The sequence below is a fragment of the Mytilus trossulus genome, chromosome 3 (assembly GCF_036588685.1).
Source record: "Mytilus trossulus isolate FHL-02 chromosome 3, PNRI_Mtr1.1.1.hap1, whole genome shotgun sequence".
Classification (NCBI taxonomy): Eukaryota; Metazoa; Mollusca; class Bivalvia; order Mytilida; family Mytilidae; genus Mytilus; species Mytilus trossulus.
In genome coordinates this window covers 67,116,425-67,143,703 of record NC_086375.1, presented here as the reverse complement: position 1 = coordinate 67,143,703, position 27,279 = coordinate 67,116,425, and the positions used below count along the sequence as shown (strand labels likewise).

The 27,279-nt window shown below is 32.1% G+C and overlaps 1 protein-coding gene across 2 annotated transcripts; it reads right to left on the bottom strand.

Annotated features, from left to right (window-relative positions):
* Positions 1-458: 458 nt before the first annotated feature.
* On the bottom strand, positions 459-27,149 carry LOC134712187 (spermatogenesis-associated protein 17-like). Of its 2 annotated transcripts, XM_063573486.1 has the most exons (11): positions 27,009-27,149; positions 21,333-21,422; positions 20,967-21,048; positions 20,433-20,483; positions 19,989-20,092; positions 19,337-19,492; positions 18,419-18,569; positions 17,972-18,120; positions 17,237-17,366; positions 14,423-14,452; positions 459-1,489 (listed from the first exon to the last, which is right to left on the bottom strand). In XM_063573486.1, the coding sequence occupies exons 1-11, from the start codon at positions 27,074-27,076 to the stop codon at positions 1,415-1,417; spliced, it is 1,086 nt and encodes a 361-aa protein (XP_063429556.1). In that variant the 5' UTR covers positions 27,077-27,149; the 3' UTR covers positions 459-1,414. The 2 variants fall into 2 exon arrangements, with proteins under 2 accessions (XP_063429556.1, XP_063429557.1); XM_063573487.1 differs by lacking the exon at positions 14,423-14,452.
* Between the last annotated feature and the right edge of the window lie 130 nt (positions 27,150-27,279).

Here is a 27,279-nt window from a genome sequence, read left to right as displayed (position 1 = left end):
CAAAAATTTCTGATCTCAACAACAGGGCAAATGTGCACTCCTATTAAAATTTTATATACTTCTTTATTAATCAATAGAAACTTTCAACAACAGTTCTACAGTGATCCAAAGTCCCCAAGCTTTCATTCAATACCAAATCTACCCATATATTTCACTCATTGACAGCTTTGCCTAGAAACAATTAGGGTTCAAATATGTAAAACGTTCTTGTACATACTGTCTGCCTGTGTCTGAATGAGTGGTTTTATACCTTTTAAAAAATAAAATAAAACCTGACCTAATAGTTACATGAAACTGAAATCATTTAGGCCAATGTCATAAAACGTTAAGACTTTTAGTAATTTGTGTCATTGAAGCTGTCTCAGTGACGTATACTCCACTTCTCCTTTATTCAGACATGTAAAGAAAAAAAATTGTAAACTACCTCTTTGCTGGCTTTAGAATGGCAAAATAACAGATAAATAACAGTATTGTTTTATATCAATATGTACTTACAAACAAATTTAGATTCTATTAGATAAAATAATATACAGAATTATCACAATATCACATTTTGTTATAGCAAAAATAGCACAATAAATAACAAAAGATATTAGATATTAGCTAAGACACCTTTTGCTTTCTTACGTTTTCATTTAAAAAAAAATTTAAAATGACATTTCTCTGTCACAATATATATATATGCAAACAGAAATAAAATATTTCCAAAATCTTTTAATATTGCTTTTTTTCTTATACAACAAGAAAAAACAATAAATTATAAGCCTTTCCTAAAGATATTTGGTAAAAAAATTGAATATTTTTATTTAAAACAACATTTTTAATTGTATCTTTGAGCCAAAGCAAAATATTTTTTTTAAGTCTTAATGTCTCAACTATGTAAACAAAGATATCCTCCAACACATTTTCTGTCTCTGTTCGTTACTCTGATCCATTCACCTTTTATTCGTATTTTTAAAACTGATCAGGAATATATAGGTACAAAATCTGGAAATCCAGAAACGTAACCTGGTGCTAGTTAAAACTAAGAAAATATGAATAACCAATTGAATCAAAGGACATAACTTTAATAAAGAGAAGAGTAGAAGTCATTTCTTACATAATATAATAGTTCTGGAAACTTTTATTCGTTTTTAAAAATTTGTATAAAATCAGTAATTCAACAAATTTTCATTATTTTTTCATCTGTAAAAAAAACAAACAATGCACAACTTGTTACAAGAATTCATGATTTTTAAAACATTCTTGTACAAATAAATGTCAATATAACATCACAGTTCATAAACATAGTTTTAGATTAGATGAACATCTAAAATTCAAACATATCATTATAAAATGAAGGATGTATTCCCCTTAGGTCTCCATCCTAAATCAACTATCACAAATTGTCTGTTTTTCTCTATTTTTCTGGTTATCACACTTGTCCTTGTGAGTATGTGTCATTCAATCTATCAAACATAGGGATGGGTGGGACCAAGGTTTTGAAAGGCTGAAAAAGAAATATAAAAAGAATTAGAAATAATCTAGTAAATACACAGGTTTTAATCTTTAAAAAAAAATCCAACATGATATTATTGGTACTAAAAACATTTAAATTTCTCATTTTAAAAACTGAAACCCATTGCTGCAACAAAAATCAACAAGAACTGTGAGAGAACTCTAGAAGGATACTAGTAATGTATCCCGAATACAATGCTAGGTTATCTCCCCTTATCATCAATATCTGTCTAACTATCAACATGGGTAGATTGACACTCATATAAGGTGATTCCTATATATATATATATACCAACAAACCCTTGTTTGCAACATGGAATTCTGATATCCCCAATTTAAAGATATTCAAATCCTGAAATTCCAAAAAAAATCCCAAATCCTGTAAGGATCAATCCGGAAATCCTGAACTTAAAAACACCTGATCCCGGATTCCCCTCAATTATATACTTTTGAGAATAAGTAATTCAATTTTTCTATACAAATATTTCTGTGGAAATGCAGGTAAATATTATCCTAAATACATAAGCAGTGTATTGGGCTATTGGTACTTTACGGAACGGAACGGAACGGAACGGAACGGAACGGAATTTCATTTAAAGTATCCAAAGGGGGCATTTATCAAAATTTCGAAAAATCTTTAAAACAAAACAAACTTTAAAATTTCTGTGTTTTACGGTTTTCCATATACAAATAACACAAATGTATACTTAATCTCATCTTCACAGGTGAAATGTGTAATAATGTATAACATCGGGAACTATTCTGTAGATGAATATGTCGGATTGTCCTGATAAATTATCATGAAATTAACGCATTTGCAAGTCATGCATTATGATATCTAGACTGACCTCACGTCGTCCTTTCCGACGATGATTAGAAACATTGGTTCTGATTTTAACTTTTTAAATTTATTATTCCGTTCCGTTCCGTTCCGTTCCGTTCCGTTCCGCAAAGTACCAATTGCTCTGAGGAATTGGTATTTAACGGAATCGAACGGAAACAGACATCTTTTATGTAATTAAAGCAGTATGATAAAAAAAATTTGTCTGACACCTCTTTTTGCATGAGTGGTATGTGTTTTAGATAGCATTTTCGACTTGATCAATAATAAAAAATTTATCACAAAGGCAGGTTACACAAAAAGTCTTTCTCCTTCCATTGTAATTATATTTTAAAAAAGAGGCCTTCAACAGCCCGTTCCGACGATGATTAGAGACAGTGATCAAGTTGAATCTGATTTAAACTTTTTAATTTATTATTCCGTTCCGTTCCGTTCCGCAAAGTACCAATTGCTCTGAGGAATTGGTATTTAACGGAATTGAACGGAAACAGACATCTATAATGTAATAAAAGCAGTATGATAAAAAAATTGTCTGACACCTCTTTTTGCATGAGTGGTATGTGTTTTAGATAGCATTTTCGACTTGATCAATAATAAAAAAAATTACACAAAGGCAGGTTACAAAAAAGTCTTTCTCCTTCCATCGGTAATTATATTTAAAAAAAGAGGCCTTCCACCTCTCGTGCCGACGAGAATTAGAAACAGTAATCAAGTTGAATCTGATTTAAACTTTTTAATTTATTATTCCGTTCCGTTCCGTTCCGCAAAGTACCAATTGCTCTGAGGAATTGGTATTTAACGGAATTGAACGGAAACAGACATCTATAATGTAATAAAAGCAGTATGATAAAAAAAATTGTCTGACACCTCTTTTTGCATGAGTGGTATGTGTTTTAGATAGCATTTTCGACTTGATCAATAATAAAAAATTTATCACAAAGGCAGGTTACACAAAAAGTCTTTCTCCTTCCATTGTAATTATATTTTAAAAAAGAGGCCTTCAACAGCCCGTTCCGACAATGATTAGAGACAGTGATCAAGTTGAATCTGATTTAATTTTTTTTATTTATTATTCCGTTCCGTTCCGTTCCGCAAAGTACCAATTGCTCTGAGGAATTGGTATTTAACGGAATCGAACGGAAACAGACATTTAAAATGTAATAAAAGCAGTGTGATAAATAAAAATGTGTCTGACACCCCTTTTTGCACGAGAAATAAGTGTTTTAGATAGCTTTCCCGACCTGATAAATAATTAAGAATTTAAAACAAAGGCAGCTTAGACAAAAAGTCTTACTCCTTCCATTGGTAATTATATCTTAAAAAAGAGGCCTTCCACCTCTCGTGCCGACGAGAATTAGAAACAGTAATCAAGTTGAATCTGATTTAAACTTTTTAATTTATTATTCCGTTCCGTTCCGTTCCGTTCCGTTCCGCAAAGTACCAATTGCTCTGAGGAATTGGTATTTAACGGAATTGAACGGAAACAGACATCTATAATGTAATAAAAGCAGTATGATAAAAAAATTGTCTGACACCTCTTTTTGCATGAGTGGTATGTGTTTTAGATAGCATTTTCGACTTGATCAATAATAAAAAAAATTACACAAAGGCAGGTTACAAAAAAAGTCTTTCTCCTTCCATCGGTAATTATATTTTAAAAAAGAGGCCTTCCACCTCTCGTGCCGACGAGAATTAGAAACAGTAATCAAGTTGAATCTGATTTAAACTTTTTAATTTATTATTCCGTTCCGTTCCGTTCCGCAAAGTACCAATTGCTCTGAGGAATTGGTATTTAACGGAATCGAACGGAACCAGACATTTATAATGTAATAAAAGCAGTATGATAAAAAAAATGTGTCTGACACCCCTTTTTGCAGAAGAAATAAGTGTTTTAGATAGCATTCCCGACCAGATAAATAATTAAGAATTTAACACAAAGGCCGGATAGACAAAAAGTCTTACTTCTTCCATTGGTAATTATATTTTTTAAAAGAGGCCTTCCACCTCTCGTTCCGACGAGGATTAGAAACAGTGATCAAGTTGAATCTGATTTAAACTTTTTAATTTATTATTCCGTTCCGTTCCGTTCCGCAAAGTACCAATTGCTCTGAGGAATTGGTATTTAACGGAATCGAACGGAACCAGACATTTATAATGTAATAAAAGCAGTATGATAAAAAAAAATGTGTCTGACACCCCTTTTTGCAGAAGAAATAAGTGTTTTAGATAGCATTCCCGACCAGATAAATAATTAAGAATTTAACACAAAGGCCGGATAGACAAAAGGTCTTACTTCTTCCATTGGTAATTATATTTTTTAAAAGAGGCCTTCCACCTCTTGTTCCGACGAGAATTAGAAACAGTGATCAAGTTGAATCTGATTTAAACTTTTTAATTTATTATTCCGTTCCGTTCCGTTCCGCAAAGTACCAATTGCTCTGAGGAATTGGTATTTAACGGAATCGAACGGAACCAGACATTTATAATGTAATAAAAGCAGTATGATAAAAAAAAATGTGCCTGACACCCCTTTTTGCAGAAGAAATAAGTGTTTTAGATAGCATTCCCGACCAGATAAATAATTAAGAATTTAACACAAAGGCCGGATAGACAAAAAGTCTTACTTCTTCCATTGGTAATTATATTTTTTAAAAGAGGCCTCCCACCTCTCGTTCCGACGAGGATTAGAAACAGTGATCAAGTTGAATCTGATTTAAACTTTTTAATTTATTATTCCGTTCCGTTCCGTTCCGCAAAGTACCAATTGCTCTGAGGAATTGGTATTTAACGGAATCGAACGGAAACAGACATTTATAATGTAATAAAAGCAGTATGATAAAAAAAAATGTGCCTGACACCCCTTTTTGCAGAAGAAATAAGTGTTTTAGATAGCATTCCCGACCAGATAAATAATTAAGAATTTAACACAAAGGCCGGATAGACAAAAAGTCTTACTTCTTCCATTGGTAATTATATTTTTTAAAAGAGGCCTTCCACCTCTCGTTCCGACGAGGATTAGAAACAGTGATCAAGTTGAATCTGATTTAAACTTTTTAATTTATTATTCCGTTCCGTTCCGTTCCGCAAAGTACCAATTGCTCTGAGGAATTGGTATTTAACGGAATCGAACGGAAACAGACATCTATAATGTAATAAAAGCAATTTGAGAAAAACAAGTCAGATCCTTCTTTTTTGAATGAGTGGTAAGTGTTTTAGATAGCATTTCGACTTGATCAATATTTAAATATGATACGCCCGTCGTCTTGTGAAAAAACATAAATCTTTTTTTAATAACACAGGGTTGTACAGGATGTCATGCTTAGTATATCCTGACTCTTTCCTTATTCCCGCTCAATAGGAAGATTGTACAAGATGTATTTGGAAACCCGACGCAACATTAGCCTGTTAAGTTTTAAGCAATAGAGATACAGCGCAACATGTGAAAAAAAACCTCTTTTTTTACAAAAAACTCAAGAACTCGAAAATATAAAAATGATTCATCACCAAAAAGTATACAGATCTTAAGATTAATATAACAAAGAAGTGTGTAAAGTTTTAAGCAATAATCATAAATCGTTTTTGAGATATGGTGCGACATGTAACCCCCCCCCCTTTTTTTTTTTTACAAAATACTCAATAACTCAAAAATTAAATTTTGAATCATCACCAAAAAGTATACAGATATTAAGATTAATATAACTAAGAAGTATTTAAAGTTTTAAGCCATAATCAAGAATCGTTTTTGAGATACGGTGCGACATGTGAAAAAAAAAACACCCCTGTTTTAGTTACAAAGTGCAGTAACTCAAAAAGTTGTAATCTTATTTTCACAAAAAAGTATACAGATCATTTGACCATCATAAGAAACAACTATGTTAAGTTTCATGAAATTTGGATAAGTCGTTCTCAAGACAGACGGACAGACGGGCGGACGGACGGACACTGGACATTTGTATACCATAATACGTCCCGTCAAAATTGACGGACGTATAAAAAATAACACAAAGACAGGTTAGACAAAAGGTCTTTCTACTTCCATTGGTAATTATAAATTAAAAAAGGGGCCTTCCGAAGATGATTAGAAACAGTGATCAAAACTTGACAGACAAAAGATTGACGTGCGAGTTTAACACAATGTTATGTGATGCCTGAAACACTTCTCAAGCAACGTGGGTCATATTTGGCACCACAAATAGCAGAGATTTACAAAAAGCTTGGCTGTGACAAAGAGACGTCTGCAGTACTCAAACTTTATTTATAGAACGAACAACATAAAAACAAGTACACAATCCCGAACCCAATAACCGTTACACTATTCCCCCTTTTCTTTATAAACAGACAGTTCTCAATAAGAATATCTCTTATTTTTTTGCACAAATGTTTTTGTCAATCTTTGAAACGTAAGGGTTGGTTTATTTTGCGTCCATATCGACTGATTTTAGGTGGGTGCTTTTCTTTTGTCATCTGATGATTCCCAGGTAAGTCTGGAGCCTGTGTCCTCGACTCACTGGAATCTGAACTGTCATCCATCTTGGGTGAAATCTTTGGATTTAAGGCATCATTGAGAGACCCTATCTTCTTGGTTACGTTTGCATGGGTCTTACTACCACTTGAGACTGGACTCAGTGTCCCCGAATCACGTGATATAATCTCCTTCTGTTCTGATTCATCATCTTGTTTGGTTGAATTCTTACCCGAATCTAAACTTTGTATCGTCTGTTCTAATGAACAATTGATATAGTCTTCAAATAGTGAATTCTCTTTCTTTGAACTATCAGATTTATCGTCGTTAGCCGCATCATAAGCATCTGAAATTTCGACAACAAATTCTTGCGATAGCTTAATATTCTTGTTCTCAAACCCACCTGAGTCTGGAGCCTGTGTCCTCGGCTCATGTGGCACATTTGAACCAATCGCACTTACCTCGTCCATGTCTGAAACATTATCTTTTTCAAGATTATCATGTAGGCGAGTTTCCACTAAAACTGACCCAGTGTTGTTATTGTCTTGTAAGGAAGCTGGGTCTAAAACATCAACAATACTTTCTTTTAGACTTTCAACTCCTCCATATACATCTGTCTCGTCCATGGGCTTTAAAGTATCTAAAGTGGGTTCCATTTCAGCCGTCACTCTTGATATTTGGCAATCATTTTCTTTTCGATACCGTCCTGGTATCAGCAGATCACCTTGTTTGGCCATTATGATACCATCTACTTCTTTCAGTAAGTCTATTCCAATTAAAATGTCATCTCTTATGGCGGCAATACATACTTTCCAAATTATCTCCTTTTTACCCAGTTGAAGCTTTGCAACAATATTCATGTCAGCCTCCATTTCTTTCCCATTTTCTGCATTCAATAAGCAAGCTTTTATACCGGTAGTACCGCTCAAACCAATACAATTTGCAAAGGATCTTGAAAGTACCGTTACATCTGCTCCTGTATCAACAATAGCATCGACCTTATTGCCATTGACTTGAATTGGAATGAGTAAATCTTGTCCTCTGCCAATTTGATAATATATCTCCTTTCACAATCAGCACCAGTATCTTGTCTTCTCATCGGGCTGGGGGATCGTGATCTCTTGGGACAATCACGTTTGAAATGGCTTTTATCGCCACAAAAATAACATCCCGTTGACTGTGCTGTCAAGGTAGCTGGTTTTGAATCATGCAGCATGGCCCTTTCTAAAAGATCTCTTAGTGCTTTGATTTCATTCTGTAATGTTTGATTATCTGGTTTCCGAAATGAATTTACCAACTGCCTAACGCTGTCCATCCCTTCATATTGGTCAGTACTGTTTTCCTCTTCATCTTTCCACGTAACGCGTCTGGTCCTTTGTTTTGTATTATAATCAACATCCCTGCATGATAATTGTGTTGTAGTTGTACAACAATATCTAGTGCTGAAGATACAGTCTTAGGTTGGTGGTTTAAAGCTTCATATGCTATCTTGGCGTTCTTGTGGCCCTTCAAAGAGTGTTCCGCTGCAAGTTCCTCTTGTAACTCGATACTACTTGTTGGGTATGCTCTTGAGACTAATCGTCTTAATTCTTCAGCAAACTCTTCATTCTTTTCATTGTGTTGTCTTAAATCAGATAGTTTTTTTCGTGCAGTGGATGGGGGCTCTTTTCGGTTGAACCTGTTTTCCATGTGACGCGAAATGGATTCAAAACTATCTCTTTCCTGTCGAGGAATTGCGGTCATAATTTTACTCGCCTGTGTTCGCAGGCATTCAATGTACCTATCTAACTTTTCCTCCTCTGCCCATTCGTTTCTCCTAGCTGCCCTGTTGAATTGGATAATAAACCCCTCATAATCATCCTTCCCGTCGAATGTTGGAAGTTTTTGGTGGGGAACGTCACTCTTTGGTACTTTTTGTCTTGTCTGCTGTGTATTGTTACTACTGTACATAGCTTCAATATCACTAGAAAACGAAGGTTGTATTTTTCTTATCAAATCTTGTCTATTATTTGTGTTCATAGAACTCGACCTAGACTCCCATCTTTCTATAGTGCTTAACAACGGTTTAAAAGGGGGGAGTGTTGTGGTATCCCTTGGTGTTGATGACAATGGTGTGTGTGAATTAGCATTTGGTCTGGGACTGTTCCCGCGACCAAACTGCAAACTCCCGTTCTGCCTGTCATCATCTAAATTCTGTGTTGTTGTATCCCTTTGTGTTGATGACAATTGTGTGTGAATTTGCATTTGGTCTGGGACTGTTCCCGCGACCAAACTGCAAACTTCCGGTCTGTATGTCATCATCTGTATTCTGGGACGATGGCCTGGGACTGTTCCCTCGACCGAACTGCAAATATCCTATTGGTTGATTATCTAAACTAAATGAAGGTGGTCTGGGACTGTTCCCACGACCGAACTGTAAATCCGATTTCGGCTTGCTATCTTGACCGAACAGAGATTGTCTGTGACTGTTCTCTTGGCCAACATGAAAACTGTCAACTGGTTTGTTTTCGCCTAACTTAGGGTCTAGGTGTTCATTATTTCCATCATATAATCCATACTTTGGACAAATAGAAGACCCAGAAAAATCGTCAACTGTGTAACCGGAAGTATTAGTTCCTGTGCTCTTAATGTCGGATTTCGATGTCTCCCGGTTCTGCAAAAACGTATTATTCAATTCTTCTATACTTCTACTTTGTTGGTAGAGTAGCTGCATTGTATTGGCAGAAACCTCATCCTGTTTTCTAAACATATGTCATGGTGTCAGCCAAGGTTCCCATGTCGTCCCCCATTCTTTCTAACACGTTAAGCATTTTTATGCCCAACTGATCACCATTTGGCGGGGAATCTTCGCTGACTTTTCGATCAGAACACGTCTCTACTACTGTATCGTCATTCATGTTTATTATTAAATTGCAATTTATAAAAGATTGTAGTTTTCAATCCTGTGGATCGACGTGTACTGAAAATGATTCCCTATCTAACCAATACTCTTGGCATATGTCAAGTGGTAATTTTCTAAACCACTTTTGTGCCCATATTCTTTTAGGATGAAGCCCGTCTCTTAGCAGGTGAAAATTAATATTTTGTCTGTTGTGTGATGACGAGTGGAATAGACCTGAGATAGTTGTGTAGAACAGTTTCACTCATAAGTCCTTTATTTTCTAAATTCGATCTGTAATACTTAAAAAACACGTATTACATGAAACAAAATGCAAATCTTGACTAAAAAAAAAAAAAAATTTTTTTGTATGTCCGGTAATTTGGTGACGAGGTCGGAGCCACCGGAATTATTTTTTTTCAAACGCAAATTTTCGTCAGCTAAATTTTTTGTAAAATTAAAACAATTTTCAGTATTTAAAGTATAAAAATCATACGATCTCACCGGAATAATTATGTTTGGGTTGTGATTGACGGGGATCCGCTTCAGGATTGCCCAATCGTCGACTCACGTGGTTTTCCAAACTGGCAACTTTCCGAAGAATTTCCAAACTTCTCAGTCGAATAAATTCACAATAGTCGACACTTCTGACACCAGTGTGATGCCTGAAACATTTCTCAAGCAACGTGGGTCCTATTTGGCACCACAAATAGCAGAGATCTACAAAAAGCTTGGCTGTGACAAAAAGACGTCTGCAGTACTCAAACTTTATTTATAGAACGAACAACATAAAAACAAGTACACATTCCCGAACCTAATAACCGTTACAGTAATAAAAAAATTGACACTGTCATAGTTTAAGTACACTTGTATTTCTACACCAAAAGCTTATGTCATTCGCACTGTATATTGTCAAAGTTGCGGACTTCTAATTTAATAAAAGGTTGATTTTGATATTTTCATTTGTAACCACTGTAATGACGCCGGGTATAATTGACGAGAGCTTTGTTTTTATTCAAGACATTTTTTTCATTTTTTTTTTAACTTAAATACACATGCATGAGATTCATTAGCACAATTTAAAACTTACATTCAAATGAATTCCAAGAGGATCAACATTACTTTAGACATACAAATGTAGCATCTCATTCCGAACTTTAATAATTAACGACAACTTTTTTTTGCCCATTTCATTATTTTTTTTCCCGAAAATTTTAAAATATAATAAGGAATGGATGGATTTTGGGTAACCTGCATTTGTGTTAAATTATTTATTAATGATCAGGTCGAGAATGCTATCTAAAACAATTACCACTCATTCAAAAAAAAAAGTGTCAGCCTTTTTTTATCATACTGATTTTATTACATTTGTAGATGTCTGTTTCCGTTCGATTCCGTTAAATACCAATTCCTCAGACCAATTGGTACTTTGCGGAACGTGCAATGTGAAAAATGTCCGGCATTTAATGTAAAAAAACCTCATCAAAATCGGACTTGAAATAAAAAACAAATATATTTTTTCAGCCCCCCCCCCCATTGGCCCCCTTAATCTCGGGTCCCATAAGAGCAATATAAATCCGTAGGCAGTCTACAAATAGAAAATTTATAAGGACTATAAAGAACAGGTTTTTATTACATTATAGATGTCTGTTTCCGTTCGATTCCGTTAAATACCAATTCCTCAGAGCAATTGGTACTTTGCGGAACGGAACGGAACGGAATAATAAATTAAAAAGTTTAAATCAGATTCAACTTGATTACTGTTTCTAATCATCGTCGGAACGAGAGGTGGAAGGCCTCTTTTAAAAAATATAATTACCAATGGAAGGAGAAAGACTTTTTGTGTAACCTGCCTTTGTGTTATTTTTTTTTATTATTGATCAAGTCGAAAATGCTATCTAAAACACATACCACTCATGCAAAAAGAGGTGTCAGACAATTTTTTTATCATACTGCTTTTATTACATTATAAATGTCTGGTTCCGTTCGATTCCGTTAAATACCAATTCCTCAGAGCAATTGGTACTTTGCGGAACGGAACGGAACGGAATAATAAATTAAAAAGTTTAAATCAGATTCAACTTGATTACTGTTTCTAATTCTCGTCGGCATGAGAGGTGGAAGGCCTCTTTTTTAAAATATAATTAACGATGGAAGGAGAAAGACTTTTTGTGTAACCTGCCTTTGTGTAATTTTTTTTATTATTGATCAAGTCGAAAATGCTATCTAAAACACATACCACTCATGCAAAAAGAGGTGTCAGACAATTTTTTTATCATACTGCTTTTATTACATTATAGATGTCTGTTTCCGTTCGATTCCGTTAAATACCAATTCCTCAGAGCAATTGGTACTTTGCGGAACGGAACGGAACGGAATAATAAATAAAAAAGTTTAAATCAGATTCAACTTGATCACTGTCTCTAATCATCGTCGGAACGGGCTGTTGAAGGCCTCTTTTTTAAAATATAATTACCGATGGAAGGAGAAAGACTTTTTGTGTAACCTGCCTTTGTGTAAATTTTTTTATTGTTGATCAAGTCGAAAATGCTATCTAAAACGCATACCATTCATGCAAAAAGAGGTGTCAGACAATTTTTTTTTATCATACTGCTTTAATTACATTAAAGATGTCTGTTTCCGTTCGATTCCGTTAAATACCAATTCCTCAGAGCAATTGGTACTTTGCGGAACGGAACGGAACGGAATAATAAATAAAAAAGTTTAAATCAGATTCAACTTGATTACTGTTTCTTATTCTCGTCGGCACGAGAGGTGGAAGGCCTCTTTTTTAAGATATAATTACCGATGGAAGGAGAAAGACTTTTTGTGTAACCTGTCTTTGTGTAATTTTATTTATTATTGATCAAGTTGAAAATGCTATCTAAAACACATACCACTCATGCAAAAAGAGGTGTCAGACAATTTTTTTTATCATACTGCTTTTATTACATTATAAATGTCTGGTTCCGTTCGATTCCGTTAAATACCAATTCCTCAGAGCAATTGGTACTTTGCGGAACGGAACGGAACGGAATAATAAATTAAAAAGTTTAAATCAGATTCAACTTGATTACTGTTTCTAATCTTCGTCGGCACGAGAGGTGGAAGGCCTCTTTTAAAAAATATAATTACCAATGGAAGGAGTAAGACTTTTTGTCTAATCTGCCTTTGTTTTAAATTCTTAATTATTTATCAGGTCGGGAATGCTATATAAAACACTTATTTCTCGTGCAAAAAGGGGTGTCAGACACATTTTTATTGATCATACTGCTTTTATTACATTATAAATGTCTGTTTCCGTTCGATTCCGTTCAATACCAATTCCTCAGAGCAATTGGTACTTTGCGGAACGGAACGGAACGGAATAATAAATTAAAAAGTTTAAATCAGATTCAACTTGATCACTGTCTCTAATCATCGTCGGAACGAGCTGTTGAAGGCCTCTTTTTTAAAATATAATTACCGATGGAAGGAGAAAGACTTTTTGTGTAACCTGCCTTTGTGATAAATATTTTATTATTGATCAAGTCGAAAATGCTATGTAAAACACATACCACTCATGCAAAAAGAGGTGTCAGACAATTTTTTTTTATCATACTGCTTTAATTACATTAAAGATGTCTGTTCGATTCCGTTAAATACCAATTCCTCAGAGCAATTGGTACTTTGCGGAACGGAACGGAACGGAATAATAAATTTAAAAAGTTAAAATCAGAACCAATGTTTCTAATCATCGTCGGAAAGGACGACGTGAGGTCAGTCTAGATATCATAATGCATGACTTGCAAATGCGTTAATTTCATGATAATTTATCAGGACAATCCGACATATTCATCTGAGAATAGTTCCCGATGTTATACATTATTACACATTTCACCTGTGAAGATGATATTAAGTATACATTTGTGTTATTTGTATATGGAAAACCGTAAAATACAGAAATTTTAAAGTTTGTTTTGTTCTAAAGATTTTTCGAAATTTTGATAAATGCCCCCTTTGGATACCTTAAATGAAATTCTGTTCCGTTCCGTTCCGTTCCGTTCCGTTCCGTTCTGTAAAGTACCAATAGCCGTGTATTGTGGGTTCCTTCTTCCAAAAAGTACTAATGGATGTGCATATGCAACAGTTTCAAAAACACCATAAAATTTAATTGCTTCAAAACAGAAAACTTTGTACACTATTCTAAGTTAAAGTATTGACAATTTATTTGTTGGAAATTTTGATAAATAAGTTTTGTTCAACTATATAGCTAGTATTACTCAATAAATTAAATAACTTGATACCTGTATCTTTTTATAGACAATACCAATTGAATTTTCATTTACAGAAAACAAATGCACAAGGAAGAACGTAATGGTTTTTGAATATACAAACTTTACAGAAGAATGTGGACATCAGAAAACCAACAGGTCCACAAACATTTAAGATGCCATATAAATAACAAAAGATTACTTCTGTCATTGAATTCATACTGCTCTTGAAACAAAACTGTACTGTTTTTTTTTTCAAATTTAACTTTTTTCACTGAATTTCTTTTACAAATTAAAATCAAACTTGAAAACATTTACTCAGAAAGATCTATTATAAAGATAAAGAAGTTCTGTAGAAAATGTAATATATTCCTTTTGCACTGCCACAAAAGAAAGATTTATAATGCTACAACAACAACACTCATAATCTTCCCATAACCTCAAACACATATAAATCACACTCCTTGAACCAATTCCTCACACATTTGTACCTTTGTAGATGGTTTTAATAGAGGTATTTGCTGTTAAATATATCATCTTACTTTTAATATTAATAATCACAACAGGTAATTCACTTGTAAGCATGATATTGCTGCAACTAAGATTGGGGCCAACATGAATTGATCCTGAATTCTTTTAATTGTTTCATTTAATTCTCTACATTTTCTTTATCATTTTATTTCCTATATATATATATATACTTGTATAAATTGTACTGATCCATGTCAAATGTTCAAATTGAAAGTCAAGGGCAAGTTTTTTGAATATTTTTTGTCAACTCTAGGAATTTTTATTTTACAAAATGTCTGTTCAACTGAGAACATGAAGCATAAGGCAAACTTTTTTTCCACAAATGTAAAACAATTGTTTAAATTTGGTTTTGTTTTGTTTGAATTTGTATTAGTTGCAGCAATAGCATCAATCAGTATCAACCACAACAAAATGGTTGATCTCCACATTAACAGACAGCAATACAGCCCTCACCTTTTCCTGATCCCCTCTTTTAATAAAAAGTATTAATTCACATAATTAATCTCCTTGGTCCATTGTGTCAAACAAAAATAATAAGCTCAGATATGTATAGTAATGTATAACTTAGAAAAAGAATGAGTCAAAAATTAAGTTTGTAAGAACTTTGTTTTTTTTTCTTGGCTTTTGGATAATTTTAAATTTCTAAAAATTCATTTAAAATGTCAAACTTTAAAATATTTGTGCCATGCAAAACAAATTTAATTACAATAACTTTATCTTCCTGAGCTTTGTTATTTTTGTTTATCCAATAAAAAATTCTGACTGTTAACCTCTTGTTTTACATTTTTCATAATCAACTGAAACTTGCCATGTCAAACTTAGATCTTCAGGAATTTAAGATCATATTTAGCTTATTTAACAGATTTCAAATGTCAGGGTTAAATCTAATTCAATTCAAGTTTGCCATAAATACTGACACAACTACGTTTGATATAAGCAAGAAAATCACATAAATATTTCCTTTTGAACTCCTGTAATTAATTAATATAACTGTTAATATTTTCCCTGATTACATTTATACTGTAACCTCACACAAACATACTCATTCTATTATTTCTGGATCTTGCATCATATAAAATTGCTTAAATAATAACAAATAAGTTAATCAGATGTTCAAACAAGAAAAGTTAATTGAAAGATGTACAAATAATTAATCAAATCTTTTGTTTCTGTCAAGTCAAAGTCTCATGAAAAATAACCTAATTTTGGTAATAAAATGTATAAGAGGATCTCTCTGAAAGGTTAGTATCATGTATCTGATACAATTGTACCTGTGTCCAATGCATAATTTTGCATTGATTCAGTTCGTGATAAGAATTATAATAAAGGACCTCAATGGAAATAAATTATCTATATCAGATCCTTCATAGGCTCAATCAGTATGATATTAACACCCTATGTTCCTAACCCAGCTCAGGGGCGGGTCCAGGTAAGGGCGTAATGAGCGTACGCCCCCCCTTTAAAAAAAAAAAAAAAAAAAAAAAACCTATCGTTATAATCTGCTAGTATTGTATTGAATAACATCAACCTTAACTGATGTAAGGGCATGCTCGACTTTATTTCCAAACATCATGAAAGTTCTCTTCTTACTTGCTTTGACGAGCGTCACGTCAAGCTCCACCGAAAGATCTAACTCATCCCTTAAGTTGATCAAGAATGATTTGAGAAGCACCATGAAGGAGGATCGCCTAAATGCTCTGCTTCTTTTATATGTTCACAGAGACATTAAACTTGATTTTGATAAAATTATTGACGATTACGCCATGAGAAATCCACGTAAAATGGTTGTAATGAATCCACTCTAGTAATTGAAAATGAGAGTCCGTCAGTATTTTTCTGTGTTCATTTAAGGTTTTGCGTCAAGGCACATGTATACTAGAGATATGTATATTTCCACATTAAAGCAATACTCAGAACGAAAGAACTTTATTCTTCAGTGTTTATTTGTCTTGTATCATGTGTGTCGTTCAACGAAACCCGAACTTAATCAAAAATAGAGGGATTACTTCATAATTTGATGCTAAATTGTTGAAATTCAGGAGCTTCTGATCTTCCCCCATGGACCCTCAACCGTAATCACGCCTCTCGTTCATAAAATCCTTGCCTAGGAATTGAAATGTTAAGAAACTCCTTATACCCTTGAGTTTGGAATTTCTCGTTATTGGTCTACTGCTGTTAAGATCCATCCAATCATTTTAATATACCATAGACAATTAATGGAGAGAACTCGGCATAAAAAATGTCACACCCTGACACTTTAACTATAAAATATACATGCTCCAAGTCAGGAACCGTTACATTAATGCAATTCTCTATTATTTTATGCTTTTAAGCCAAAAAAGGTCCAAAAATTTTTTCGCCTCGCTTCGCTCGGCGAAATATTTTATTCTACGCCCCCCCTTTCAATTATCCTGGACACGCCCCTGCAGCTTATAATGTGGCAAATGGCAGACAAGGGACAACTTCCACAACAAAAGTAACTTTATCAACTAAACACTTTTCTTTCTTCCTTACTTTTCAGAACATTATATTTTGAAACTTATTAACTTATAGTAACACACTGAAATTGTGCAGGACCCATGACTATACTGCTACCCTAATAACTCACATTTTCCAAAAAGGCCAGATAAGTACAAAAAATCTATAGATATATTATAACTAAATAATTACTTTTAGAAGTTTGAAAACGTTATTGTATACAAAATAAAATACCATAAGGAATAGGAAAAAAAACCTTTTTTTTTTTAGATATGCAATATTTACTGTATCATTACCTTTGGTGTTATATGTTTATCAAGAAATTCTTCTCTGTAATATTTTGTTCCAAATGGCAAATGACCAAATTTGGAAGTTGAGTGTAACAGTGGCTCGTATTTACGATCTCTTCTTTTAAACGGTTGAAATCTGTAATATAAACATGTGCCTTATATATTCCTAAAATATAATTTTTGTAACCAGGAAATATTCCACAATATACTAGTACTGATAAATAATTTAGGAAATAATTATTTTTATATGATGCATTGACATTGATATATATTGATAAATATTAAACATACATTGTATTTTTTGGTGAAATATTTTTTGACATACCATATTCTTTTCTTTCAAGCTAAAATGTCAATGAGCGAAGAATGACACCACATATATATTAAAGAGAAAAAGGTTTAGAAAGTTTACAAATATCTAGAAAAATGGATGAAAGATAAAAAATTGTTAATTTCAGAGCCCTTTTTTTTTTTACATATATGAAGCAGCTTTACAATTTAAAATATAATACATTAAGCAATAAAAACATCAATAAGGCTGTTAGTTTTCTTGTTTGAATTGTGGAATGCGGTATGAGCTCATTGTTGAAGGCTGTGCAATGACCTATAGTTGTTAATTGCTGTGTCTCTTCGTCTCTTGTGAAGAGTTGTCTCATTTGCAATCATACCACATCTTCTTTTTTATATGAAGCTAAGTGACTATTTTGTTATTTAGAACATAATCTTCAGTAAGAAACTTACATATCATCATTAAGTCTTGTGACCCATTCCTCTGCTTTCAAGATTTGTCTGGCTTCTTCTAGTGATGTAAATGATGTAGCTACACGTAATGTTGGCTGGAATCCTTTGTACCTCTGTTTCTGTACTTCTGTTGGATCTCTGAATGGACCCTAAACAATAAATTTCAACTATGAAATACAAGATTAAATTTTAAAAAAATATGGATGTTGTCCAGTTTGTCAAGCATAGCATGTTTATCTTAGATTCACTTTTGCTTACAACTTCACCAATTATTTCAATATAAAAGAAGAAAAAACAACAAATTCTACAACAAAAATTAGAGAAATATTATTCTTTTGAAGTTTTGGACATTATCTAAAGCCAACAGTAAACTCATTTAAATTAAGCTGAAATTATAAATTGTAAAATATCATTATTGGCCTCAAGATGGACTATGCCATAACTTACCTGGGGTTTCACAACTATAGGTGGCAATGCTTTAGGTTTTGGACATTCGTAGCTTCTACATGTAGGATCATATGAATGTCCTATTTTCTTTGTCTTCTCATGTTTAAGTGGTGCTACACTTCTCAATAAGAATTCTTGCTCTGATGGATAACTAAAAACACAAAAAAGTAGAGTTATTTATATATCAATAGTGATGTTTATTGTAAAAAAAAATGTCAGTTTGTTTCTAATCATACATTTAACCATAACATAGAGATAGCAGCAAACGTTAATCTTATTTATATTTAGATACACAATATTATGTATGATGAGTCAAAGTGTAATATTTCTGTCAATCATAATTAAAAAAAAATCTTTCTAATTTCTTAATTTTTTATTTTTTAGTTGTTGTTTGCTATATACTATTTTTTATTTATGATGATAATGAATGTCTGTTTAAAGCAAGTGTATCATGTTTTAAGATTTTTCTGCTGAAAACTCTATTCAAACAAAAAGTTTTGAGGTTAATGTCCATGTGTCATGCATACACAGCCACTCTATGACTAGACAGATGTTGATGAAATTTATCATAATTGAAGAATATAGCCAGAGGATATTCGTAAATGAATATGTTAAAGAGGAGATAATTCAATTTACTTGCTTCAATATTTATACAAATAGTACGAGTTGGGGATATTCTTCTGCCAATTTAACCAAACTATAGGTTTCTTTTATTCTCAGCTATTCTTATATTTTTGATAAATTTCAATTAAGATGAAATAAAAGATTCCAATTTTCAGGATATTTTTTTAACTTTGCATGGATAAATGCATTCAAAACAGTGAACAATAAAGTAACAGATATTTTGTGAATAACTGTTTTTACATAGTTTTATACACCCTCATGTTTATTCCCTATCACTATTGTTATGTAACTCACGGGTTGAATGGTGAATTATAGATTCCTGGAATAACTTCTGTACTGATGAGATGATGATTTTTACGGGCCAAAAATTCATTTAATTTTCTTTCTTCATGTTCTGTTTGTCTTCTTCTTAAGTTTTCTTGCTGTTCTGTATAGTCTTCTAGTTCACTCCTAGTATAAAAATAAAAATGTGATAAATATGAGGATGTTAAACACTCAAGTTAAAACTTTCATGATATACATTGTAGCTATAAAATAATAATACAAATATTATGGCATACTATAGATGCATTATTGGTTTTGCTTTTTGTTGAAGGCTGTACAATGACCTATAGCTTTTAACTTTAATGTTTTTTGGTGTCTTGTGGAGAGTTGTCTCATTGGCAATCATACCACATCTTCTTATTGTTACATACATTTTTTTTTTTATGGCTTTGATGATACATTTAGTACTGGCTGTCAAAACAGATTACATAAAAAGACAAATAGGTTAGAAATAATGTTAAAAAGACAACACAAAATGGAGCAATCAACTCTCAAATTGAATCTTATTGTATATAAAAATAACTAAGTTTAAATAAAATTATAAGACACAAAGCAGTTTTCAACAAACTATTTTTCCACAATGATATAAACATCTTAATGATATGTGTAGCATTATCTTTACCTCACTATAGCATTCTTAACAATAAGTGCTTCCAGATATCTCTTTTGACTGTAATAGTTATACACATATTTCCTAACGTAATATCCTCTCCATATCTTTTGTACCTAAACAAATATATACAATGAAAATTTTCATATGGTCTCAGGGTTCTAATTATATGAAAGGTAATTAAAATGTTGACAATAAAATTAGATTTTTATTTGTATTAAAATGAATACAATGGTCATGATGGGATATCAAAGATGTTTCTTCTCTTTCAAAATACATATTTAGTCAGAATAAGGTATATATATCACTCAATATTAATCTTTAACCTACAAATTTTCTGAATAAATTTGTCATCTCTTCTTTTCAATTTCCTTTTACAGAAAACTTGTTGAAGATTCCCTTATGTTTTCAAATAAAATACAATTAATTCTATTATTCTACTTTATATGTACAAACCTGAGTTGCCATAGCATTGAAATGGTTCAGTTTCATAATCAATACACTGTTCTGAAAATAAAAAGTAAATCAAAATAAGTTTGTGTATTTTTTTTTAGTGGCCTTTATTGAATATCAAATACACACTGAATGTATTCTAAAATAATAACGTTTCAGGTAATATCTACATTAGTTTTAAATGTGTTATCATGGTTTAAATTAATTGTAGACAGTAGTTATTTTTGTTTATAAATTTTTTTTACTGATTTAAAATTCAAAAATTTTAACAAAAACATGCATTTAGTTGAAAAACCTATCAGATTTTGCTCAAAATGAAGTGGCAAAGATTCAATACCTATTAGGAACGAATTTATATTTCTGTATTAATTTTTTCTCAAGAAGACATCCTTTTTAGTTTTTGCAATAAGTTTCAGCTTACATGTATAAATAAACTGCTTGATTTTAGGCCTCACAAACAAATATGATAAACTTCCTTGTATCTGCTTATCTGTTATACAAGTGGTCTATATAATTTGGATTTTCATCCACATTTACCTTCACAATAACTCTGAAAGACTGTCTTCCAACATACCCTCTCCAGCTCTTTTGTATTACTGTAGCACAGTTATTTAAGTGTCTAAAATAATAAATAATTCAATTATAATTTGAATATTTCACTTATTAGCTCATTAAACATGTCACATCAAGCTTTATTGAAGTTAATTCAGAAATATAAAAAAAATACACATTTCCTAAAAATCTCATTTCATTTAACAATGAATCTTTTTTGGAAAACCCCATTTTAATGTTTTTCAAAATTATTCATCAAGTTTCAGTAGTTGCCTCTGGCAAAAGGACTATTATGTTATCTATAGATTAAAGATGAGTAAATTGCTATGTTTATCATAAAAATTTACTTACGTGAAGTATGATCGTACTTGAGATCCTCTAAAATTGGCTTGAATTTTAACAGATGATAAATATTCTCTCTGTCTCTGCAGTTCAGCCTCACTGAAATATGGAAGTATAAAATTAAATACATATTTTAGGTAGCAATAAACAGTAAGGAAAAAATATCAAAATTTATCAAAGTCCAAAGCCCGTAATTTCAGCAAAAATTAGCAGAGCGGAACGAAACTTTTTGAACTTGATCTGTAACTCATCACATACCACAAATCAGCCCAATATCTGCAGGCATTAAGAAAAATACTCCATATAATGATTTGTTGCAGAATGATGTACAAGGGTAAAACTATATGGCACAGATAACTCCAGACTTTTTTAAATTTCGGCATCTGCGCAGATATCTTCGTCCTTTTTCCAGTCTTGTTTGCATGAGACTTTGATTAAAATATATATTTATCCGTCTAGTAAAATATAGGAAGGAACTCAATACCAATTCATTTTTAATAATTATTTGATTTGAAAAAAACAACACCTGATTGTACAGCATTTCTTTGTTTTCATTAAATATGATGTCATAACTTAAATAACTTCAAAACTAAAATCCCTAACAACAGAACCAAATCGGAAATGTGACAGCATTTCCGTTTCTTTTTTCAACATGTTTGGATTAAAAAAAATCATACAAAAATCTATAAGGTAAATTATGTCTGCCTCATATTTATCTACATCTACATGGGTAATCCATAAAGAGTCGGTTGACTCATCACACGAATGTGATACTTATAAATTGACTGTAAATTGTTTTAGTTGTGTGTCATTGCTGCTTCAAGATCATTATTTTCCTTGGATCTGCACTGAAGTCTTAATTAACTCAAAGTATTGATAGTTCCTTACCAAGGTAGATCATCACTAGATGTAAGGAAAGAGGAAAGAGAACGGATTACTCACTCGGCCCAATTAGGCCAAATAAAAAAGCATGTGTGTTTCCTGTTTCCCTACCTACCATATATTTTAAGGTTCATCATAACAAACGGACAAATATGGCTGGATTTACATGCCAAAAATTACTCTGAGTACAGACTTACCTGTAAAGTTGGAAAATTTTTAATGCCTAGCATCCACTAGATATAATAAAGTTAAATCCATTTTGTTTTTCAGAAAGATAAAATATCTTTTGGATTTTGATGGGCATTTTTTTTCCTTCATGTAAAAGGTGTGGAAATTGACTAAGTTGTGGAACAACTATGAAATGCTCCCTCAGGTAAAAAACCGGTTTGTATTGTTTTCATTGTCCTTAATTGACATGGACACCAGGTAGCTTCACAATCATAGATGAGTTAAAGAGTTTATCTGAGTCAGTGAGTGGACAGTATCAAAGTAATTCAGGTGTTTGTTTATTTTTGCACCTTCTGAAAAAAGGAAAAAAAATGCCCATCAAAAACCAAGAAAGATTTTATCTTTCTTAAACACAAAATGCATTTAACTTTTATATATCTAGTGGATGCTAGGCATTAAAACTTTCCAAACAATACAGGTAAGTCTGTACACAGAGTAGTTTTTCAGGTAAAAATACGGCCATATTTGTCCATTTGTTATGATGAACCTTAAGCTTAGAAATAGCCTACAGCTAGGCAATATTTCCCGATCGGGAGACAGTGTCCATATCTGGAGACAATCTCCTGATCTGGAGACAAATTGATTCAAAACACACCAAAGATCATGAATATAGTCAGATGTATCTCGATTTGGAGACAATGTTAACATGGTTAATGTCCAAATCACTTAATCAGGATAACAACCTTTAAATTTGAATACTACATGTAGTTATACTAGTTATACACTGTACATTTAAAAGTTTTCTGGCTACTTCGTACATGCAGATAATATATAATATAGATCTAAAGATGAATACCTTTACATATATTGAGTTGGTAAAATTGTATTACCTTTAACCGTATTTGGTTGAGGTTCATGGGGTGTGTTGGAAAAGTGGAATATTTGAAGATAAAATTTTATTTCATATATACCAGTACATGTAATTGGAACTTTAGACCTTATCATATATTTGAGTAATTTCTGATAGTTTTCCAGACCTATTCCCATATTTTCAAGTTGAAAAAAAAACATTCCAGTGGCAAGTCTTATCAACTTGTATATAGGAAGTGCCCCCCCCCTTTTAATACTTTAGTATATACTTATTGAATTAATATAAATATATGCATCTTATATATGCATGGTAAATTTGGTAACATTTAAAAGACTCATTTCCACTTTGGCTAAGTAAATCTACTTGTATACATTGTACTTTAAAAACAGAAATAGCCGTAGGATGCCAAACAGTTGTGCATTTTCATATGAGAAGCAATTGTCAGGAGTGAGGAGAGAGATATTTAGTTCAACCTCAAGCATTTCAAGTACATGTATAGAAATATTACATGCCGTAAAAGAGCCTTTTGAACTTTTAATGTTACAAATAAACTTTGGTGCATCATGACATATAGTATGGTCTATGATTTGATGCACGTACTGCTCAATTAGAAACAATCTTGTTTCAATATTAAATTTATTAATTATGTCGGGGGCAGAATGTGGTCAATACTAGGTGCCACATGCATCATCCTAGCATATCAGTCAAATTTTTATGTTGGTTCAGGAATGCAGTTCATAACAAAGGATCTTCTGGGTAGTTGCTTCTTTTATATGCATGGTATCTAGAAGTAACAATTCAAGTTGATATGATATTTACTGAAAAGGATTGTATGAGACAGAAATCTCATAAGCTGATAAGAGCAGTACCAAATTTAAAGACAAAGATAGTGAAGAAATCTGAGGTAGAAAGTATCATAGTCATATATAAACCAAGCTTTATAATTATAATTAAAAACTATAATTGGACATATGTATTGAGTTATCAGGTTTAGTTTTAACAAATTATAAACAAGCAGTGTGTCCCCCTGAATAAGTTCTTTTTGTCTTTGTTGTTGTTGTATATATTGTATATTTATGTTTATGTAGTTAATATATTGTATTATACATGCATGTCTTCTCTGTACCTATGTACTTGGTGATGAGAATAAAGATATAACATATTTCATTGCTCAACAAGGACAAATGGATTAGACAACAAGTTTTTCTACCAAGAAATGTCGTTTTGAAAAAGTTATTAAAAGACCAAAAAAACATCAGCAGCTGTTCCCAATGGAGACCCAAGCACAAACATATATATATATATATATATAGTAAATCAAATTGTATGGATTTTTTTCAGATGGACAAGTTTTATTTTCCATGTATATACATATGTATATATATAGTGAGAAGGCATAATAAGTTAACCTGGTTATATATATTTAATATTTAGTAATTCCTCTGTTCGATCCTCAAGCTTTACTGATTGAATTTCTTTATAATTAGAAATAATTATAATTGACATGTTCAATAATCATGATAATCAGAGACATAAATACCTGGTATGCTTGATTTTATTTTGTTTCACTGGCTGAGTCAATATGGAGCATTTGACAAGCAGGAAAACAATCTTCAAATGTACATGTACATAAGAGGTACATGTAATTTTAATTAATAGTAAAAGTGTATTATAGATACATGTATAAGAAGATGTGGTATGAGTGCAAATGAGACACCTCTCCATCTAAGTCACAATTTGTAAAAGTCTATTACAAATACAATAATGTTTTCATTATATGTATGAGAGTTTAAATGTGTGGGTTCATAACTTCATTTGTAGGTTTTACTATAACAATGCCTGGCACCCAAAACAAATAAAAATGAAGGAGGTAATTTCTTTTTTTGAAACAATGTGAGTTCAATATTCCATGATGAGGAGACCTCTAATGATGGCCCACCCTCTTCAACATAACCATTTGTAAGAAGATTAAAATTTCATTATGAAATAACTCAACAACATGGAAAAGGATATAATTAGTTGTCAATATGCACTAATTCTATTTGCCATGCCTGCATTTATGAATTAGAGAATGGCACCCACCAACCAGTGACAGTGTTCCTTTGTTGTGATGATTTGGAGAACTTTGAAAAGTTAGTTAGAATACTGAAGCCAAATTGAGCAACCAAGAAGCATTTATTCTCTAAGAAATGACTGTATTCATATTCTTAGCATATTGAAAGCATACTAGACAATCTGATAAATTGTTAGCTCATAGACCTCCAGAACATAATAAAATATTTATTTGGAAACCCTATATATACAGGAAGGAGACACACCATTCAAAGTAGCAAAGGCTGCTGAGTATATTTTTTGATGTCATAATTCAAAGCTAAATGTTACCATTATCATTCCAAGAAAATATTCAATTTTTTTCTCTCTCTAGAAGTTAGAACTTCAGGATATCATAGTTTTCCAAACTTAAGCCATTAATAGTTATGCATGATTCAGATTGTATGTCAAAATAAATGTTAGATCAATTAAGTCTCATTTCCAAAGACATGTGCGTGTCATTAGGTGCTGTCAGGTCAATGTTTCTAACACTTAAAAAAAAAAGCCAATGTATAACAACCACGACAACAGATTATTAAGATTCAAATGGAAAACATGTTTGAGGTTTTTTTTTAATGCTATTTTAAAAAATACCTAATTAAGTCTGATTCATGACTATTCAAATTGTTTAAATAATCAGAATAAACATCCCCCATAAAAGAAACAGAGAATTTTAAATTGTTAACATAATCAGAAAAAAAATCTTCCCCACAAAAGAAGAAGAATAAAGAAGTTGAAAAAAATCAGAATAATTGTTTAAAAAGTTTAATAAACATGACATCCAGCACTGACCCCCTGACCATGTGATTGGCTGGTAGTTATATATATGCCACACTGATTGTATTACTGACCACATTTAATACAGATCATGAAAATGCATGTAAAAAAAAATAAATTTATTCACACCCTTTCAAAATTTTGGGCCGTATTTGACATCAATCCGGAATTGTTTTTTATTTATATACAATTTGCAATATGGCCGACGATCAATAGGGGGGGACAGAAACTTAGTAACATGTACACAAATAATTGAATGGAAGTAACAAGATACCAGAGAAAATGTTTAAATTATCCTTTTTTATGTCTTTGGGAAGCAATAACTTGAAAAATCTACGGTGCACCTTTCTGGAACAACGGTAAATTACCGATTTTTTTTCGTCAGCTTTCTGAAAATGTTATTTAAAAAAGCCGCCGATCTCTACTTTTTTGCGCCAGCACAGTTTTATATAGTATATCTTATATTGTGTCTCTTGATTGGGAGAAAATCTCCTAATCGGGAGACAAATTACATTATTCCATGTCTCCCAATTTGGAGACATCTCTAGATCGGGAGACTGTCTCCCGATTGGGGAATATTGCCTAGCTGGCCTACCCTAAAGTTTTTTTTGTCATTTTTCAATAAGCACTGTTAAAGTCAGGATTTCTCTCCCATAGACTCAATGTAAAAAAAAATGGTAAAATAAAAAAAAATCCCTACCTACCTACCCTATTTTTTTCAAAGAGGAAACAGGAAACACACATATTATTTTATTTGGCCTTACTGAATTATAGGGTTATTTTATCTTTCAGTATACAGAATTTTATCTTAAAAACCGCTTTTAAGGTACATTTTTTGAAATAGCCAGGGGTTGTTTTACCATAATCCTTTAGGAATGAAGTTTTATTTTGCTTACTTTTTCCTTTCGTACGAATCTTCAACGATTTGGTCAGTCTGCCGCAGCAATCTGACCATAGCCGCCATATTGTATTGTTGTTGTCAAGAAAAAATTTGTAGCTCTACTTAAATGAACCTGATTACTTTTCGACCTGTCAAAAATGAAGCAATTATTATGTAGAAATGATAATTAAAATTTATAAAATAGATATTCAGTCTTTTTTTGTCTCTTCTCACAATAATGAAGTACGAAACAAAACTACCTATCAATTTAAGGATAAGTATAAAGG

Excerpts from the sequence above, each read along its gene's own strand:
- LOC134712187 (XM_063573486.1), bottom strand. The coding sequence starts at position 27,076 with ATGGCGGCTATGGTCAGATTGCTGCGGCAGACTGACCAAATCGTTGAA. Across the intron at positions 19,493-19,988 it reads GTTAAGAATGCTATAGTGAG|GAGTGAACTAGAAGACTATA; the intron begins GTAAAGATAATG and ends TTTTTATACTAG. Across the intron at positions 1,490-14,422 it reads TATTAAAACCATCTACAAAG|CCTTTCAAAACCTTGGTCCC; the intron begins GTACAAATGTGT and ends TTTCTTTTTCAG.